Genomic DNA, 21,750 nt, shown 5'->3' on the forward strand with positions numbered 1-21,750 from the left:
GTACTTAACAGTCAAGACTCAGTGCACTGTGTTACTTTCTACTTGTCAACAAACTTCATCTATTCCCAGGTCACATCAAATTTAACTTGGTTTGCTCTCTAAGCACGAAACCAGATATTAACTATCAGTGTTACAATCCTCAATATGTCTACATAATTTCTCACCAATCTGACACCTCAATTATCAAAAGGTAGGATACAGGTTATTCCAATTAGAATGTGCTTCATGTATCATCACTGTATTATAAAGAGAGCAGCATTCAAATTCCTTTAGAATTCTTATTGGTATATTCCAGGCTTTGTCCTCTGTTCAGTCATTTAGTGACTGTCAATTCATTACTCAGTTATTTTTAAACTCCAATTTAAAAAGCACTAACCTTTCATCATCTTAAAGACAAAGTGCAGTCAACCACATTACTTGATGCTGAAAATACTTTTAACAAAATTAGCTTTGTTTCTATATTAATACCTAAGAAGCTTCCACATCTTCAGAAACAAGTATTTACAAATACGGACTTCTGAATAGGGAGCTTTAAAAAATGAGCCTGGGTTTGTTTTCAAGATCCAGCTCAATAATACCATTATTACAGAAATTACTGGGCTGGACGCAGTGGCTCATGCCTGTAATCCCATACTTTAGGAGGCCGAGGCAGGCGGATCACGAGGTCAGGAGTTTGAGACCAGCCTGACCAACATGGTGAAACCCCATCTGTACTAAAAATACAAAAATTAGCTGGGTGTGGTGGTGTGCTCTGTAATCCCAGCTACTCAGGAGGCTGAGGCAGGAGAATCGCTTGAACCTGGGAGGCAGAGGTTGCAGTAAGCCGAGATCACGCCATTGCCCTCCAGCCCAGGTGACAGAGCAAGACTCCATCTCAAAAAAAAAAGAAATTACTATTTTTCTTAAATGATTAACTACAAATTCAGAGGGAAATGTTCTTTTTTGTACCTGGTAATAATATCTAAGAACCCAGCAAAGTCCTTCAACGTATGACTGCACAACTTTCCGACGGAATTTCTCATCAGCTGCATCCACATCAAATTTGTTCTTGTAGTACCGCTGCTTCCAGCCAGCTTCCCATAACCTAAAACCAGGCACAGCTCATTTATGCTGAATTAACACACCATCAGTAACAGGCTGTCTACCAATTGATACCCCAAATCAATTTATATTTAATACCCAGGGGAAATGTGAAAGAGTTAAACAGTCATGCTAACACAGATTCATTTAATTATTTCTACAAAGTCTAATTTCATAGGATTTATTATCAACTTAAAGACAGTTAAACACACCCCAATCACTGATTCTGGTAAGACCATTATAAAACCACGTTTTAAAAAATATTATTGAAAAAGATATAGAACACGTTTGCTCAAATTTTACTACTACTTTATATGTTTCTTTGTACAATTCTAAAGCTACATTTTAAGATTCAAATATTGAAGATATTTTATATAGTTCAAATTCCTTAGTTTGTTAAAATATATTTAAACCATACAAAGAAAGTCAACTAAATTACTTAAGACTCACACAAGTAACTTTTTTAAATGTAAAAAATAGTTTATAAAAGAATAATCTAGACATTAGGCAGAAATTATGTGTATACCTACTCTCTCTATCCTTGCTTGGGCCTTATCCCTCTTTCAGCTAAGAGCTGTTGATGGCTTAAGGAAAGGAGATAGAGATATATATAGAGAGACATACACATTCTATATCTCTATGTATCTATGTATACATACACACACACAAACATATGTATGTTATGGTAAAATCTAGAAGCAGGTCAATGAATCCACTAAATTATCATTCATCACTGAAAATACAATGTGACCAACCACATTTTCACCCAATGTATTATGTTTTTTTAAGAATCCATTTCTTATTCTCTAAGATTTAACATTTAAGGAACATGAAGAAGCCAAAGAACACTTTTAAAAACATCAGAACAGATCAAGAACATCAAGATGATTCTCCATTTAGGCCTCTTTTCCATGTGCCAGATTTCACATATTAATTGCAGTCATGTTTCAGAATATACCGTATCAATTTTAATCTATCCCTCCCACAACACAAAGGATTCATAGAATAACAGTTAGAAATATCCCCTATTCATAAGGTGGATTATCACTATTTTACAGAAAATATTAATGAAAAAATGCTAAAAGCCCCAAGCATTTCTTGGTAGAGGCATTTCCACCCTTAATTATCCTCTAGGATTAAACAATAAAATACTAAACAACTCAAGTTACCTATTAAACTAGTATTGATCATGATGGCTACATAGTAAACAAAACCAAAGACATGCTGTAAGAGGAAAATCCAAAGTACAGAAAGTAGAGGATAGAAACTAAAGATATATAGAGTAAATGTTCAATCACAAGTAGACATGAATCTGAAATCAAAGGATGTTAGAAAAATGTGCAGAACCACACGACCCTTGCAAAGTTTCTAATCATAAACACAAATCACACACTTTCCATGTCCTGTAAAAGAAGCATGAGCTGTAGGTGACTACTGTCTTGTTTACCTTTGAAATAGATCGTTTTCCTAAATTCTTAATGAGCTACAATTATTGAGATTGTTGGCCTTTTGCACTTGGAGCCCACGGTTCAAATCTGGATTTAATTACATGAGAGGTTGTTAATCTTATTATATAATGATCTCAAACTTCAGGATGAATTAAAGAATCAGCTTCCTATTTTAAATTTGAAGTATACAGTTAAAGGGAAACTCCTCTGTCATGAAATATAATTGCACATATGCAAGTCTGTGGTTTTTAAAAAACATACATATTGATCTCTTAACAGAATGATTTCTGCATATTTCATTTTGAGGAAGAACTCTCAATAGAGAAGATTAAGGCAAACTATATTAAGTATCTAAGTATAACTGAACTTTCTAGGTTAAGCAGCTTGAAAATTTAATCAGTCTCCAAACAGCAACATTCAGATCACATAGTCAGAGCTAAACACCTCATATCTAGCTGATCTTGTGCCTGGTCTCAGAGGGAAAAGTGGATTGGAGGACGAAAGCCTGCACGCATACTAATCTAGACACTTAGGTTTAACAGCTACAGCTTACACATCTCACTGGAATTTACTGACTATTCTAACCCTCCACATTAATTACTGATGGATAAAAAGATCACAGGCAAGCATCTGAAGGCACTGCTGCTCTAAGCTAAATAGCATTAATTAGACTGCATCTATTTCAGCAATTTGCTAACAAAGTGCTACCAAAAAATGGCTTCACCTGACGTTATCCTCTGGCTCAGGTTCACTGTCACTGTCTTCTGCTTTTCGCTTAATTCCTCCTATTGGAGACGGGGAGCCATCAGATGTGAAACTCGTATTAGGAGATATTGAAGGACTCTGCAGACAATTATGACATTACAGAAGAAGGATTTCATTATTCATTTTACATAAGAAGGTACATCCAACCACCACTACTTACTGTGTTTCACAGTAACATTTTTAAAGCTACTACATAGAGATGGTAAACATATTTAGAAGGTACAGAGACTGATCTTGCTCCATTTCACTTCCCCTCAAAAGAAGTAACATAATACCCAAACTTTCTATGCTTAAACTGAAAAGAATTAACATTATTAGGGCAAAAAAAAAGTTCCTGAAGAAAAAAAGTTTTAATTTTATAGATTTTTAAAAATTATAGTACTTGAATTTTATTTTCCTTTGGTGGTTCACAATCATTTGTGACAATCAATTGTAACAATTCCTGTTAGGAATTCACAATCATTTGCCACCTACCAAATGGCAAAGCTATGAGGGGAAAAAACATACATATATTTTATATATATGTATATTTCTATGTTATATATAAAATATATTACATATATAGCATATAATATACAATAATATAGATGTAATAATATATAAAATAGTCAATGCTGGTGAGAATGCAGTTAAATGGTTAAGTCTTCAACCTAGTACAACCACTGAAAAGCAAGTTTAATGAGACTGTGTTAGAAAAATTATATGTTCCATTTTAAAAATCAATCTACAAATAAAAATCTATCAGTCATCTTAGAAAAATGCAGATTTTATTAGTATTTCAAAGACTTAGCTGTCACTTTAAATTCAGTATTATTTTCCCTTTATACCTAACTCAATTAACATAATAGATTAATTTTAATTAACATATTTTAATATTTAAAAATTTAAAAAAATCTTCTGCAACTTTAGTTACTCAGGCTAAAGGACCACATCACCAAAAACATAAGGGGCAGAAACATTTCCACAGTCAAGTTTTTCTTCTGTTATTCACAGTATATTAGCTATTTCAAGTAAATTGAATTTTTTTAAAACTGAGAGCACAGAAGTCCATTTCAATGATATAACAATTAGAGTAACCACAGCATAAACACAGTTCATACCACAGGTCAAGAAAAGCTAAAATAACATGAAATCATATTTCACATAGAACTTAGAGCACGTCTCTTTTAAAAACATAATGTCAATGTTATTAATGAAAAGATATAGACAATATTGTCAAAAAAAACCCAATAAAATAAATACAAGAAGGCACTGTTGTACTTGGAAAACAAGGCAGGTATTGTTGTATTTTAGTTATACAGATCTGAGTCTGAAATACCAAATTCAACCTTTACTGACTGCGTGGCCTTGAACAATTTATTACTTAACCTCTGTGAGCCTCATCTTAAAATGGGGATGATAATGTTCTGTTTCCTTACAAGTTATTGCAAGGATTAAATGCATCAATACATGTGAAAGATTACTGGCACGCTGCCTACCTGGTACATGGTAGTTAACCATTCAGTAAGTAATCACTATTGTTTTTTCAACCCTACACTAATCCATTTGGATTAAATTATGAGAGCGACATTCCCATTAACTGTCTACAGAGAAGTTGTGTAAAAAGCAAACTTTAACAAAATTAATTATTGACTAACAAGATATAAACTCTATCTTTAGAAAACAAACATAATAACATACTTTCCAGAAAAAAATGCTGTTCACCATTTAATGCTAAATCTCCGCTGCTCTGTCTCTACCAACAAAAATATTCCTTTGTGAACATACCAGATTCATATTAAATTCAAATTTCTTCTTAAGCTGTTTTTTTCATCAAATTAGATATAATGAAACCATACTGAAGAATGCTAAATATAAAACCACATATATAAGGAAATGGAAGCTATTTAATAAAACACTAAGAATGTTAATCATCAGTAGACAAGTACTAGAGACTACAACCCAACAGCTCAGAAAAATAAAACACGAGAAATCTGTAACTTTAATGGCTCCCTTTAAATAAACTGGTAATTTGACTTCAAAATTTCCATAAATTTAGAACATTCTAGGTGAAAATCCCACTCTGCAAAGATTCAAATTCCATACCTCCTCTATATAGAAATAACTGTGGCAAGGGAAGTTAATTAAGACAGAATCAAAGAAGCAACATCATCACCAATCTCCCCATTACTACTCCTATGGCAGATGTTATTGATCTACAGTCTGGTCCTGTGGCCTAATACTACCGGGCCTGAAGATAATACCAGAATCCTTCTTGAAGCAACCACAGCTGGCAAAGTTTAAACCTGCCTGCCTCCCAAGATTTAAAAAAAAAAAAGTACTCTACCATCAACGGGGCATATGACAACACCAGTCACTCTCAGTTCTGCTCTGCAGGGATGGTAGTCACTAAAATCTTGAATGATGGGCATCAGCTATGTCTGTTCCATATGAGCATCAATAGGATAACTAACAGAATAACAAAAATTAAATATCCAAGCTTATTCAATTTCCTTGGATATATCATAGCAAAAGTGTACGTTCCTTCCTCTACTGTTAGATCAGGGTCTGTTCCCTCAGCCCTGCTGCTGCCCCACTGGGTATTCTGAGAGCTCATGGTCTATTTCCACTACAATAGGAAGGTGGTGGACAAAGTACAGCCTTGCAGGATAGGTTGATTTGCTTCTGGAGTTTGGATTACCAAGTTCAAATACGGAAGAATACCACAAGGCAAATAAATGCATGCAGTTGCTGAGTTCACAAACAGGGAGTAACCAGAGTTTGAATAGTAAGGGCTACCTTATTTATTCAGATCTATTCCATGCTGAATTGGAGAGCCAGAGTTTACACCTAAGGTAAAATGCTCACAATGGCCCACTGAAGGAAAGGGGAAATAAGGGAATAAAACCCATCCTCCTCCTCCTGCCCCAGCTTTGAGACATGGATGTCCCTTGACAAGCTTCTAGCACCATTCACTATCCTATTCTTTGGAGAAGGGAGAAGCAGTATGTGGTTCATCTGCATTACAAAAACACTGCAGCCACTTAGCTTATTTTTGAGACAGGGTCTCACTCTGTCACCCAAACTGGAGTCAGCTATCTCTTTATATTCGCATGTATCAACAATCCTACGTGCTCTTCTTTCACATAATTTGGATATTTTCATATTGATAATGATGGACTTAACAGAACTAAAAATATCTCAAGGCAAAGCAATTAAGAAAAACTATAAAACAAAACTCCAGGCTGTGATAAATTTCACACACACACCACCCCTGCAAGAGGTATGTGATATTCACCACTCTTAAATGTCACATAAAAGTAAGCCACTTACAGAGTTATTCTGCATCCTCATTTCATAGGCTGCTTGTCTCGGATTACTGGCTACTTGAGAACCTGGTGAATTTCTTGAACCCAAGGCATGAGGAGTTAATATTCCACTAGGAGTGAAAGCTGGTTGATCTCTCTAACATAAATGGAAATGAATGTAGAAATTAAAATTAAATCACAACACAGTTAGATGACAGAAAGAAAAGAAGGGCAATGGAATAAAGTCCAAACCGTAAGCACTTTACAAAACTCACTAAAAGACCAAATGATCTTCGTTAATATTACAAGGTTGTCTACACTTCGATTTGATGGTAACTTTTACCTTCTAAACAATAGCCTATAATACTTAATAACTCAGCCCTAAAGTACATATAATACATTGTCCTGAAACATAGAGAAAATCTTTCAAGTCTCATTAGGCTAATCCACTGCTTTTTACAATTACAGAAAACATTCAAGACACAATTTCAGGCAAATAAAAACAACATAATTTAGGTTTAAAAAAAAGTTGAGTTTGAGTTATACTTGAGAAATACAACTTTTTAAATTTATTTATTTATTTTTGAGACAGAGTCTCACTCTGTTGCGCAGGCTGGGGTGCAGTGGTGCGATCTCAGCTCACTGCAACCTCTGCCTCCCGAATTCGAGGGATCCTCTCACCTCAGCCTCCCGAATAGCTGGGATTACAGGCGCACGTCACCACACCCGGCTAATTTTTGTAGAAATACAACTTTTATTTACCCTTCGCCTTGCTAGAATTTAACTCTTTATTTCCAATTAATATGATTATAGCTAGCATAGGTGATAGTATTGGCTGACTGATAAAAGATATTGACAAAAATAATAATATATAAGTAGAAACCAAATATGCCCCTCCCAATCTAAATGATTTTTAACCCACTGCAACAATAAACAACTCTACTTTTCTCCCTTCTTGTTTCCTGAAATTGCTTAATTCTAACAAAACGTAGTAAAAGGCAGTCCCTAAACTCCACAAGCTTGAAAATCTAGTAGGGAAGATAAGAAAACAAGAACTAAAGAAATTAAATGACTATAAAGCATTATGCAATTAAGTAAGAAAACATGTATCAGAGGTAGGAAGCACCAGAGTTAAAAGAAAGGATTGCTCAACCTGTACTATGAGCATAACCAAGAAGGGAGGCCTTGTAGAAAAGGTAAGATGTCAGTGAGATGCAAAGTCAAAAATCCATTCAGAGGTTACAAATGAAGGCAACACTCTTAGTCAGCAGGGACATGGTGTATTTAGAAGACAACAGGGGATATGCTGGACGGCTGGAATTCAACCGGATGACAGTGTGCTCTGAACACCAAACTAAGAATTGGATTCTGAGGGGATTAAGGAGTCAGTGGTGCTTTTAGAACAGAGAACAAGTTTAGAGTGTTGTGTTCTAGAAAGATTAATCTGACAAAGATGTAGAAATAAGAGTATAGTAACTTTCAAGGGGATACAAAAGATTGACCATTTTTACTTAAAAAACAATACTTGATTGCTGTAAACCATTCAAATAGCTAAACGCCACCCACCTCTCACCTCCCAAGTGTGTCCCTTCAGACATCAGAGCCTAGAGGACCTTCTTTAAAATCGACACCAGTGTTCTTTCTACAGGTAAAAAGGCAGCTGGGTGGACACTTACGTCCCTGACCAAGTCCTACTGGACAAGGAATAAAGCTACTGTAATGAACATCTTCCTCATAAATTGTAAAATTACGCTATTGCCAATCTCATGAAATCAATTAAAACTCACCTTCATTCTCTTTCTTTTTTCTTTCTGTCGTCTTCTAAAACTGTCCTAAAAGTATAAAATCCACACATTCTGTCAATTACACAAAAATGTCAGAGTTAAGCATTACCAGGAATGATTTGGGAGACAACTTAAGTTTTAAAGGACGACCCCAGAAATCTAGGTACATGATTAAACCAGGCAGTAAGACTATCTGTTCAAAATGCTGCTTATCAGAACTTAACAATGGAAGACTGAATTTAGATACAATTTAATTGTTCTTGGTAATTCTGTTCAGAAAGCTTTTCAATCACTTCAGGAAAATGCAAAACCATTACAAAGACCCTTGGTTTTATCTTGGAGCAAACAGGCTGTCAATATGGAGAAGATACAAGTAAGTTTAAAAAAAAAAAAAAAAAAATTCTTAAGGTTTAGTTGAAGGTAGTTAATAACTAAGGTATCCATTTTTTAAAAAATTAGCAAGACAATTTAGACTCTGTTACCTAAAAAGGGCTCTTACTCTGTAGCATGCATGGCACAATGGAGAAAAGAGAGAAGTGGGACTCTGTGCAAACATTATCCCCCACCCTGGCCAGATTCCAAAAATATCAATCCAGTGGAAAAAAAGGAAGGAAATTCAGATGTATGCACGGCTTACTACTCTGGGCCAATCTAATTCACAGGAGAGGGTCCAGCCCACGTTGATTCTTTCCCCCTACTCATTTCCAAATTGTAGCCATGGTTTCAACTAAACAGAATTTTGTGTTCATCTTGTTCCCTACTAACTCTGGGCCATTCGCAGGCCTCCCATACCCATGCCCAAGTTTCCCTGAGTATCAAGGAACTGAAATGACGGGGTGGCCATAGCTACTGTTGTAGCCTAAAACAGGGGCCAGTGGATCCTATACTGATGGTCATCCTAGTAGGTACGCTTCCAAGTCAGTCCTACCAACTGCAATATAAGGCCTTAAGGAACTTGGAAATTGGTGCTTCTGCCAGGCAAAAAGCTGAATGCCGGATACATAAGTCTCCTGCTCTAAAGTGGAGCCCAGGTGATCAACTACCCTAAAACCTCCTCTGATGCAGAAACCACTGATTTATTTAATCAAGCTTCTGTCCCAACTTCAATGAAACTTCTCTTGTGTAGGTCACCAATGACCTGCGGACTATGAAATCCATTAGTCAGATTTCAGTCCTTATCTGACCAGGATTCTTTCCTCCTTGGATCAGTCTTCACTTGGCTTCCAGGAGGCTACACTCACCTGATCTCCTTCCCTCTTGCTATGTGTCTTTGCTCCTCAACTCCCCAGCCTCTTAACCCATTTATGCCGGAGGTTGCAAGTTTTTGTGTGAAAAATCAGACCTTGGTGACGACCTTTAGCAGTAGGATATAAATAACTCCCACAAGCTTATCGTTCCAATAATGGAACACTGGGCACAAATGGGTTGATGTTGGTACTCCCCTGGGCCCAGTACTTGGATCTCTCCACTTCTCTCCTCCCATGGGAGTCTTCACCTGGTCTCATGGCTTTAAACACCATCCACATGCTGATGACTCCCCAACCAGAGCCTCTCCATACTTAGCATCTCCATTTGGCTATCTCAAACTTCACATGTCCGAAATAGAATCCCCACCCCACCTTTGCACCTCCCAGTCTTTCCATGAGGGTTGCTCAAAACATCTTTCAGTCTTTTGTCACCTCTCCTTCTCTTACACTCTATATTTGATCCATTTGCCAATCCCACTGGTTCTACCTTCAAAATGTGTTCAGAATCCAACTGCCTCTGATGATCTCCACTGCTACCATCCAGGCTCCCTTGGATTACTGTAAAAAAGGCTCCTCACTGGGCTGGGGCTCACTGCTTTGACCTTTCCCTCCACACAGTACTTCCAACAAGGCAGCTAGAGTGATCCTTTTACAGTATGTGTCCAATCTTGTCACTTTTCTACTCAAAACCTTACACTGATGCACAATGAAAGTTAAAAGTCCTATGATGACCTGTTGGGTCCTACCAGACTGGGCCCTCCGTCTTCTTTCTGACTTCATCTCCTACTGCTCTTCCTTTGCCTCCTCTGCTCCTTCCACACTGGCTCCTTTGTGTTCTGTGAACATCCTGAGTATGCTCCTGCCCCAGGGCCTTGGCACTCTGTCTGTAATGTGCTTCCTGCAAACATCTGCATGGTGTGCTCCCTCACATCCTTTACATCTTTAATCAAGGTCAGCTGTCAGTGAGGCCTTCTCTTGTCACCTTTTCTAGAACTGTAATGCCCAACCTCTCCCTCCCAGATGCCTCCTCACCTGCTTTAGTTTTCTTTGTGGCACTTATTCTCTAACACTTAATGAGGTTTACTTAGTTACTGTGTTTATCTTCCAGCTCTCCCAAGAGAATGTAAACTCCATGAGGGCAGGGATTTCTGTCTCCTTTTTTGTTTTTTGCTGTATCACTAGCACTCAGAACACTGTCTGGCACATGGTAAATACTTAAATATTTGCTTAATAAATGAACAACATTCCCAAGATAAAAGGTAAACATGAAAGCTCATACAATAAAAAGCAACACATTTCTTGCCTAAATGCTCAACTTTAATAACAATTTTTTTTTTCTTTGGAGACAAGAGTCTCGCTCTGTCGCCCTGGCTGGAGTGCAGTGGCATGATCCTGGCTCACTGCAGCCTCCACCTCTTGGGTTCAAGCAATTCTCCTGCCTCAGCCTCCCAAGCGGCTGGGATTATAGGCGCCCACCACCACGCCCAGCTTAAATTTTTGTATTTTTAGTAGAGATGGGGTTTCACCAAGTTGGCCAGGCTGGTCTCAAGCTCCTAACCTCAGGTGATCTGCCCACCTTGGCCTCCCAAAGTGCTGGGATTACAGGCATGAGCCACCACGCTTAGCCAATAACAAATAGTAATGTGTATTCCTTTTCTACCATTTGTTCTGCTCGTCTGTTAAATGCCTATCTCTAAGGGTGGTAGTCACACACAAACAGAAGACCACCTGGGTGGACCTTATGGATCTCTCCCTTTTTTGTGCTATGAACTCCTTTGGAAATCTGTCAAATGCCAGGGACACACTTCCCAGAAAAATACATATATCCGGAAACTTTCCTATTGCATTTTTGAGGGTTTCCCCTGGTGTCCAATCATGCTGAAGGACATGGCATGACTTCAGGGACACCAACAAAGATCCAAAGCTTTAAAATGCCCTCTCCTGCCAGGTCAGCTGAAAAATCGTATTAATTAAATCTGTAACACTATGGTATCTACCAAATCCCACACTTCCTCCTCTAATGCCAACTCAAGGTGCAGAGTCTGCTAAAGAGACAGTAGAAGGCTACTGTAACTCGAGGTTTTTAAACCAAGTGGTACAAAGTATGTAGCAGCAGATCAAGGGATGCCACCATAATTGTTGAAAAAGTAGTTAAAAATGTTCCAGTTGACATCTGATCCTCCAGACAAAGCTAGTTCTGTAATTTGAATTCTATATGCAAAAAACTCTTGACATCACATAAAAACATTACCAAGTACTGAAGGCTTTTGGAAAGAATGCTTACGGTCAACTCACTATGTTACATAAAATGACACCCAAAGTTCTAAAAATAAGAGATCACTAGCTACAGTATACAAAGTTGATGAAAACAGAAAATAAGATTCAATGACACATTTTAATGTGTTGGGAGATCATGAAGCAATGTAGCAGTAACATATGTTGTTATCTGCTTAAAATAGACACATGACTTTTATAAAATCAGTTTCTGAAAGGATTTCCTTACTGTTTCTAAGAAGCTATTATCTGCTTATTTTGCCCACTGCTGGCCTCCCTTGCTACACCCTGCAATCACCCTCCAATCACTCTGCCTCCAGGCTGCTGCCCCTCCACTCCTATCAGCTCACCAGGGGATCCCAAACCCTGTCCACAGACGAAGTGCCTGTCCATCTCACTGTGACCCCTTGAGCATGGCTTCTCATCTCTTCAGGAATTTCCTTCTACCTCTCCAGAACTGGCTCCTCTTTCTCCTTAAATGTCCATGGTTCCCCAGGCTTCTGTTAAAGGCACTTTTACTCCACACAAGCTCCCAGGGTCACACTCATAGTACACTCATAGTTTCAAGTACCTTCCATTAGTTAATGGTTCTCAAATCTCTTTTCAAAAGACTTCTGCCCTGAGCTTTATACACATTCAACTGCTTAATGGACTTTTCTCCTCTCAGGTGTCCTATAGCCCCTTCACATTAAACATCTCCAAAATGAAACTCAGTTTTTACTTTGTCCCCACCCCAACCCATTCCACCCCTAGTGCTTGCATCTTAGTAAGTGGCACCAGCAAATTCCTAACTGCCCAAGCCAGAACCTAGACTTTTCATGTAAGCACTCATCCATAATATGCAATTTTCAAATGCTTTGTTATTTTATTTCCTTCTTGTGTTTCAATTTCTTAAGAGATGCAGCTCTCCACAGATCCTACATTCTCCCAACCCTCTGCCCTGGCTGATATAATCCAACCCACACTCCCTACATTATCAATTCTTCTTAACCTGTCTTCCTGCCTTCAAAACATAACAGCCACTAGTTCAATCCCAATAGTCTTCCAGCCTTGGTACCCGCATTTCAAATCCTATTGATTAGAAATGTGTTTGGATTTATATTCAGATTATGAAGACAGAAAAAGCATTACAGTGCAACTCAAACAGGGTACAATACATAGTTCCACAGAGCAAGCAGCACAACCTTTATAAAATAATCAAAGAACTGACCACTCATGATTACATTAGTGTTGACACACCATAATGATATAAAAACACATTCAAAGAGATTAAAAATAATCACAGGATCATCATAGCCTATTAGAGACAGGAGTAATTTTAGCTACTGCAATAGAAACACTTTACCTCATCATCCTTTCTCTTTTTAAAAATGCTATCCTCAACTTCACCAACTGCTAACATGATCATCTGTACTCTTTGCAGATTGACATAACCACTTTCTGTAAGGTAACCCTGTAAGTGATAAAATACATGTAAAATGATCTTCTTATTAAAGCAAATATTTCTGTTTTGAAATCATTGAAGAATGAACTTACCCCAGTTTTGTGTACCACATTTTTGTATATGTTAACCAAACGGTCAATTGCATTTTCCCTGTCAGCAAGAGACAAACATTATGCATTAGGACCAGTAGGCACAGTAAAGTCAAGAAGCCTAAAACAGTAGTTTGAAAAGCTACCCAAATGCACGTACCTAATCTCTAACGACGGCAAATGAGGGAGGAAGTCATTTCCCACAAAGAAGCACATGAAAACCCAGTCATCAATGCTCCTCTCAACATCAAATGTGAACGGTAGGCTGGCCATCGTGAGTTCTCTTTCCAAATACTACAACCAAAAAGGAATGTTGCCATTACAGCTATCAAAGGCACCCTGCTTTAGAGTGCTGACTTCAATGATTATTGCTACATACCTCACGAAGAACATTAAGCCGAAGGAAGATAAACTCTCCTTCTGCACAAGGAAGACTATCGGCAAGTTCATCGTGCTGTAAGAACAGGAATGAAGATGAAAGAAGTCTACTCTACGTCCAGTAATTTTTTCCAACCAAGCAAATTTTAAGGCTTTTTCTAACGCACAATCCACTTTAATATCACAAGTATTTAATTTTTAAAAGCTCACCAACCCATTTTAAAATAAAAATTACCCATAAAATCAACCACGTCTAGACCAGGGGTCAGCAAACATTTTCTGCAAAGGGCCAGACAGTACATTATTTTGGCTATTGGGGGACATATATGATCTCTGTTTAATAGTCTTTCATTTTTTATTTTGTTTTTAACAACACTTTAAAAATGTAAAAAACATAGCTCACAGGCCAAACCTGGAGGACTGAAGTTTGCCAACTGATGACCTAGACCCAACCAACGATTACCCCTTCCAGTTGTGAACAGATGTGCATAGATACATGTATACTGTCTTTATTGTATTACATATCTGAAATATGTACATAGATACATGTATACTGTCTTTATTGTATTACATATCTGAAATAATACACTACATCTCTTTTTTCACTTAACGATGTCTTTGAAAGAGGCACCATAGATCTCATTAAACTAAAGAGCTTCTGCACGGCAAAAGAAACTACCATCAGAGTGAACAGGCAACCTACAGAATGGGAGAAAATTTTTGCAACCTACTCATCTGACAAAGGGCTAATATCCAGATTCTACAATGAACTCAAACAAATTTACAAGAAAAAAACAAACAACCCCATCAAAAAGTGGGTGAAGGACATTAACAGACACTTCTCAAAAGAAGACACTTATGCAGCCAAAAAACACATGAAGAAATGCTCATCATCACTGGCCATCAGAGAAATGCAAATCAAAACCACAGTGAGATACCATCTCACACCAGTTAGAATGGCCATCATTAAAAAATCAGGAAACAACAGGTGCTGGAGAGGACGCGGAGAAATAGGAACACTTTTACACTGTTGGTGGGACTGTAAACTAGTTCAACCATTGTGGAAGTCAGTGTGGCGATTCCTCAGGGATCTAGAACTAGAAATACCATTTGACCCAGCCATCCCATTACTGGGTATATACCCAAAGGACTATAAATCATGCTGCTATAAAGACACATGCACACGTATGTTTATTGCGGCACTATTCACAATAGCAAAGAGTTGGAACCAACCCAAATGTCCAACAACAATAGACTGGATTAAGAAAATGTGGCACATATACATATACACCATGGAATACTATGCAGCCATAAAAAATGATGAGTTTGTGTCCTTTGTAGGGACATGGATGAAACTGGAAAACATCATTCTCAGTAAACTATCGCAAGGACAAAAAACCAAACACCACATGTTCTCACTCATAGGTGGGAATTGAACAATGAGAACTCATGGACACAGGAAGGGGAACATCACACTCCGGGGACTGTTGTGGGGTGGGGGGAGGGACAGCATTAGGAGATACACCTAATGCTAAATGACGAGTTAATGGGTGCAGGAAATCAACATGGCACATGGATACATATGTTAAAAAAAAAAAAAAAAATATACCCTTGTATAACAGTATACTTCTTAAATAAAGCACAACCATGGGACAAAAAAAAAAAAAAAAAAAAAAAAAGAAAGAGGCACCATATTCTTTTTCTCCCCTCATAAAGTATATGACTCAAGAGGCGCTGTATTATTGAAACAGAAGCCCCTTTAAAGGGGACTGGACATAACCAAGTGAACCTAAAATACATAAAAAGTGGGAATAACTTAAAAGTCTCAAGAAGTTGTAGTTCCGTTTAAGAAGAGTATTTCAAACAAATAACTTCCACAAACAAATTACAAGCTATGGGCATTATTATCTATGGGAACTAAGCCTCGTGTAGATATAGGCAATATCAGAAAAAGTGCTAAGTAGAAAGGATGAGTGTGTGCATGTTTTTGAATGCAGGTTTATTTTAAAGTACTTTAAAAGATACGTCTCTGTCTAGACTGTCTCAAAAGAAAAAAAAAGAAAAGATACATCTCTGTGAAGGGTAACGGTAACAGAACAAGCACATAAAAAACTAATCAACCACAATCTTCTCTTCATCCATTTTGAAAACAATGTAAGTCAGATATTTAATGCTATTTAATTGTATACTTTAAAATGGCTGAAATGATATTTTATGTCATATACATTTTACAATAGATTTTTTTTTTTTTTAATGAGGCAACTACCATCTCAAAGTTCTTACCTTTCCCTTCTTTTCTCTTGGCAAACCTTCACAATCTTTGACCTCATGTCCAAACTGATTACAAAGACCACATGGTTTGGGCTTGTTTGGTTTGAATTCTTCTCTAATAATGGTAAAGTTGGGTTCATGTGTGGCAAGGCCAAGCATAATGAGATCAGCTATCAATCAACGAGAAAAACACTGAACAGTGAGTATTCTGAGAAAAGTCTTACCATAAACTACTATGAGATGCCAACACAAAGAAAAGCCCAAATGAGCACCCAAATGAGCAGCAAAGCCCCAAAGCCTGACACTTCCTGGCAGTTCCCAGTTAACAGGAAGTCCTCTAGATACATGGACCTACAACACAGAATGCCACTAAGGATTAAACACTTCGTAAATTCTCCATTTTAAAGGTATGGGGAGTTAAAAGGTTGAAAAATGTAAGAAAGAAGAAAAGAAATTAAAGATCATTGATCACAGATTAAACAGCAACTCAATACTAGCTCCCGGTCGAACATAAAATAACCAAGGCATTTTGGAACTTCCGGGTAACCATGAATAATCCATTACTGCACACCAACCCATCAACTTGATATGGTTTAATCCAAGAGAAGCAAATCCCAAAGAAGAAACTTACCATCTGCTCCACATAAACAATGATGAGTATTTGGGTCATGGTTAGGCTGGGCTAAACAAGAAAGAAACATGTATTTACATTAATATATTATATTCCACAAGAATATCACTTCATACCAAATATTTTCTATTCAATGGCTTTTTAAAAATAGAACATATAATCAAATATTGGTAAGTAAGCTTTACCTCTTTGCCTTCTAATGTAATCCATGATTTTATGTTCTCCTTCACCAGGAGCACTAGCATCAGATAAAATAACCTATAAAAAAATTTTTAACACTTTCAGCTTATCCCCAATTTTCTATAGGCACAAAAATCAAAAGAATTATGTGTCTCAAGAAAAACTGAGATAAGTGTTAACGGGAAAATTTTCTGAACAAGGGGTGTGTGTGTGTGTGTGTGTGTGTGAGAGAGAGAGAGAGAAAAACACCAAAACTACTTCACTGAAAATTTTCTGAATAAAGTAGGGGTGTGTGTGTGTGTGTGTGTGTAACACCAAAACTACTTCAATGAAAATTTTCTGAATAAAGTAGGGGTGTGTGTGTGTGTATGTGAGGCACCAAAACTACTTCATTGATTAACTTACTACATGGAATGGAAAGGAATGAAATGTCTGGGTCAGACCTAGCCATCAGAAAAACTGATCATTCACAAGTTCCTATTTTCACTACTATGCAAGGATACAGTGCTGAACCATATATGCCCCAAGAATAATCAATAACAGATACCTATTAAATATAATTGAACATTTCTCATTAATAGGGAAGCCAGCTTATGAACCTAAAATTACAAACAAGTTCATTTAAATATTATTTAAATATTTGGGAACATAGCCATTTAAGGCAGCCCCACAACACTAATCTTGCTGTATTTTGATATGTAATAATGGAAATTTCCATTTAAAAATTACTTTCCTATATATATTTTTTAAATTATGAATCCCATTTTATGGCTTCGTAGTGATGGTAAGAGGACAAAATTGGCTTTAAGAGAAAATTCAGTTATCTAAAACCTAACCATGCAAGGATACCCCATCTCCAATAACCCTGGAAGCTTTTCTTTCCTCCAACAGTCAACTAGCATTTTATGGGGCAGGGCAGAAGGATAATGTCAGTCATATCAAAGTACAGCCTCAAATGATCACCCTAATCTTTCTGAAGTATCAAAATGTGAAACTTACTGTCAAATTTTTCCACCCAGGGTCATTATTTAAACGATCAGCTATGTAATAGCGAAGGCATTTAGCAAGATTGTCCATGAATTCAGTTCCCTAAAATGATAGAAAGAAATAAATTAACCTATCATTTAAGAGTTAGCAATAGCTAGCAAAATATGAGACTACTTACTGGTGTAATACAGTTGCTGTCAAATCTTTCTTTTATTTCTTCTGGAGGAAGAAAGCCACCTAGAGAAAAGAGGCAACGTTTTGTTCTCCCCATAAAAAGTGAGATAAATTACTCAATATTAAGCCAGAACAACAAAAACAAAAAGTTCAAATACAAAAGAAAGTGAAGCCTTGTCATCCAAGGAACAATGTTCCCTCACTGGGAAGAAAATAAGATTCCATCTCTCAAATTTAAATTATTATTATTATTATTATTATTATTTGAGACAGAGTCTCATTCTGTCACCCAGGCTGAAGTGCAGTGGTGCAATCTCGGCTCACTGCAACCTTTGCCTTCTGGGGTTCAAGCGATTCTCCTGTCTCAGCCTCCTGAGAAGCTAGGATTACAGGCGCCTGCCACCACGCCTGGCTAATTTTTGTATTTTTAGTAGAGACGGGGTTTCATTGTGTTGGCCAGGCTGGTCTCGAACTCCTGACCTCCAGTCATCTGCCCTCCTCGGCCTCCCAAAATGCTGGGATTACAGGGGTGAGTCATCGCGCTCAGCCTTTTAAATTATGTTTTAATAAGACTGTAAAACAATATATGGTACACAAAAGGTATTATATTGTTACATAAAAATTATGAAGTTCTTCTCTCTGTAAGAGAACACACACACACACACACACACACACACATACACACACACACACATATATACACCAGATAGAGGCCATATTTTTGATAACAGTTCCTAAAATAAAGGTGCCTAAGAAAAGTGAAATTTAAAATGCCGAGTTCATCACAGCTTTACAGGATAAGAAATACAATTATCAGGTAGAGGAATATAAAAATCCTGTTTTTTCCTCTGTATCACTATTAGCTGCTTCTCAAGAAACATATATTTCATCATATCTTCAAAAAAAAGACATTCTTAAAATCAGAAACATTGTTACAAATACAAACAGGTTTTAGAGTCTTAATTACAAGTTGCAGCTAAAGGAACTATATACTTGTACACTTCCAGCAAAATTAAACTAATATAAAATTTATTGTAATTGCAGGCCTGAGCTGACTATACTATGGCATCCTTTTTCAACTGCAGAGTGCAATTATCTGGAGCCAAGACACTGTGGCTTTTCTGGTCTATTATACCCCCTTAAGGAGCAGAACACCAAACAAACCTGCTACAACCATACCCTACCTCACACACAGGTGTGGTAGGAGAGAACCAGTCCCAACTGGCATCAACACTCCCTGATCTTCCTTTTCTCTGAGGCTTAGTCAGTTCCTACCCATGTAGCCACCAGGAATTTTAAGGCTTTGGGGAACTGCAAAAATGAAGAAATCCCACCCCAACCCCTCCAAACTTGAAGGAACCCTAAGTACTGTGCCTGCTCCATCAACCTACATTGAAAGTATGAAAATGACTTGGCAACAGCCTGTAAATGTGGATCGAATCACCTCTGGCTTCCTCAGATAGACCTCTGAGTTTCAAAAAGCAAGCAAACCAAAGCTGATTTGAGGAAAATGTTAACAGCACTATAGCCTTCTGACAGCCACCACAGAGAAAAGTAGTAAAAAGTACTTACTATATTTCTATTCTACAGAGATATAAAAGTTTGTTAAGGAGCTGCACTGGCCCTGAGAGGAGTTGACAATTTGCACTCTCCACCAGAATTCCCTATTCCCAAGGCTCCCTTTCACTGGAGAGTTTGAAAATAAACAAGCCTATTAAGCCTATTGGTAGATTTCATGAACTACTTTTCCTCAACAGTGAACACTGGATAGTCTGGGATCCTTATTAAATTAAAAACTTGCCTATTTGTAAGAAAAAGTTGCCACTACCCCCTCATTCTGCATACATCTTATAAAAAAATCCAACTTCAAGATGCATATTCTTTACCTTTTGCCAATATTTCTTCCCTGACTCGCTGCTTCTCGACTGCTGCTTCCATTCCTTCTTTTGATGCCCTGAACCTCCTTGAACGCTGCTGGTTCATTTTAGCACGTGGTGCCTGAAAATGTATTTCATATTCCATAATACTAATCAAAATATTCACAAATAAATCTGTACATTATTTTGAATCAGTTGTTCTTATAAAAGTAGTATACTAAAATGGAAGAAAGGTAAGTAATGTGTCTAATAATCCTTTCATGACAGATACCAGATCCTGAGAACTTAAATTTGGACCGAGAACCTAAAAGCTGAGCTCAATCAGGTGAATGAGTGCCATGTCAAATGGACAAACATCCTATGAAGCCCTAGCACTTATACTGCAAGTCCTCCAGTCTAACACCAGTTCCCCTCGGTTAGGGTGCTTGATTCAGGGCACCCAAGAAAGAAAGCTCACTTTACTCAAAAGACCCAGCCAGCATTTGATGAGTAGTTACTACTGAACTAAGATCAGGAAGACCTTCTCTATGTCCACACCTAAAAGGAATAATGGTCTCCAAATGGGATCCACAATGTCTCATAAAAGCAACAGAACACTATTTCTTTATGTGAAGAATCTTGGTGCGCTTCTATTTCCCACAATAAGGTTTATAATTATTACTCTGTCTTTTCAATAAGGCATAGCAGTTAGAAAAGAAATAATGTTTTAACCAGAAGTACTTTTAAATCACTCTAACCAAATGCAATTTCACTGGAAAAGCCCAAATAAAGTGAACTAGATTGTAAGATTTTGGAAGTTACTGAACTGAGTTTTGGGGTGGGAAGAAACTGTGAAATATCTTGTTTACAACTAAATGTAAGTTATTTAATATTCTCTTTAAACAATTCCCTTTTCTGTAGAATGAGACCATCTAATGTAGTCCTCTCAAGTACAAAGTTCTGTATCTACGTTTATATATAAACAAAAAAATGTGTGTATAAATATGTACATACACATATGCATATAAATGTGTACATATTTTATACTTGATGTAGCAGAAAGAACACACTGGAGTAAAGCTAAAGATTTCTTCAAAAAAAATTAGCTGAATATAAACTGAAATGTGCTCTAAACAAGACATATTCCTTTTCTTTTTACTCTTTACTCCATTCTAACTGCAACTTAGCAAGTTATCACCTGGTAGCTAAGGTTTTTCACTGAGTAAGACGAATGTCACGGAAAAGTTAATCTTCTTGGTTTCAAAGTTCTCTGGATTTCCAAAATCATTCCATTAGCCGCTAGGATGCACTAAAATTAAAAGAATCTACTTGCACATAGCTAAATAAATTTAGAGTTATATCTTACCTTACCCCCCTGATACAGTTTGCTGGTCATTTATAAAAGGAGCTACTTGGTATTATTATCACAGGTCAGTAACTTACTCCTCTCAAATCATTTTCATGACTACTCGTTGCCTATAGGATACAATCCAAACTCCAGATGGTAAGGCTTTTTCAAGCTTTTGCTATACTTCCCTTCTCAATTCAAACCACCTGTAGTTGCCAAAACATGTCAGTGTGCTCAAAGGCATGGAAAGTGTGTTTACCTGCCACATTTGAGAAATCTGGAAGGTCCTCCCTCCCCAAACCCTGTCCCATCCATCTCCCACTACCACCCACCAATCTCCCAATTATTTTTCATTGTTAAAGAAATGGAACAAAAGTCACCTCTTCTCTATATTCTAACTTCCTTAGTAGCACTGACTTCCTCTTCCCTCAACACCCTGCATGTATTATCTAGTACTTATAATGCCTATAAATAACTAAGCTCACCCATTTATCTATGCCTCCTTCC

General features: G+C 37.3%; 1 protein-coding gene across 3 annotated transcripts in view; it reads right to left on the minus strand.

The window, feature by feature from the left end:
- Window positions 1–21,750, minus strand: part of XRN2 (5'-3' exoribonuclease 2) — a 90,129-nt gene that overhangs the window by 41,893 nt on the left and 26,486 nt on the right. For 2 of the 3 annotated variants that reach the window (XM_003268245.4, XM_030825785.1), the window contains exons 4-17: window positions 19,926–20,037; window positions 18,044–18,102; window positions 17,878–17,967; window positions 16,884–16,956; window positions 16,699–16,749; window positions 16,080–16,237; window positions 13,798–13,872; window positions 13,579–13,712; window positions 13,422–13,479; window positions 13,231–13,338; window positions 8,368–8,412; window positions 6,606–6,737; window positions 3,253–3,371; window positions 949–1,084 (exon numbers count right to left, since the gene is read on the minus strand). In XM_003268245.4, the coding sequence (XP_003268293.1) occupies window positions 949–1,084; window positions 3,253–3,371; window positions 6,606–6,737; window positions 8,368–8,412; window positions 13,231–13,338; window positions 13,422–13,479; window positions 13,579–13,712; window positions 13,798–13,872; window positions 16,080–16,237; window positions 16,699–16,749; window positions 16,884–16,956; window positions 17,878–17,967; window positions 18,044–18,102; window positions 19,926–20,037 (1,350 nt within the window). The remainder of the gene's footprint in view (window positions 1–948; window positions 1,085–3,252; window positions 3,372–6,605; window positions 6,738–8,367; window positions 8,413–13,230; window positions 13,339–13,421; window positions 13,480–13,578; window positions 13,713–13,797; window positions 13,873–16,079; window positions 16,238–16,698; window positions 16,750–16,883; window positions 16,957–17,877; window positions 17,968–18,043; window positions 18,103–19,925; window positions 20,038–21,750) is intronic. The other variant, XM_030825786.1, reaches the window with a different exon arrangement.

Source organism: Nomascus leucogenys, chromosome 13, assembly GCF_006542625.1.
Source record: "Nomascus leucogenys isolate Asia chromosome 13, Asia_NLE_v1, whole genome shotgun sequence".
Lineage (NCBI taxonomy): Eukaryota > Metazoa > Chordata > Mammalia > Primates > Hylobatidae > Nomascus > Nomascus leucogenys.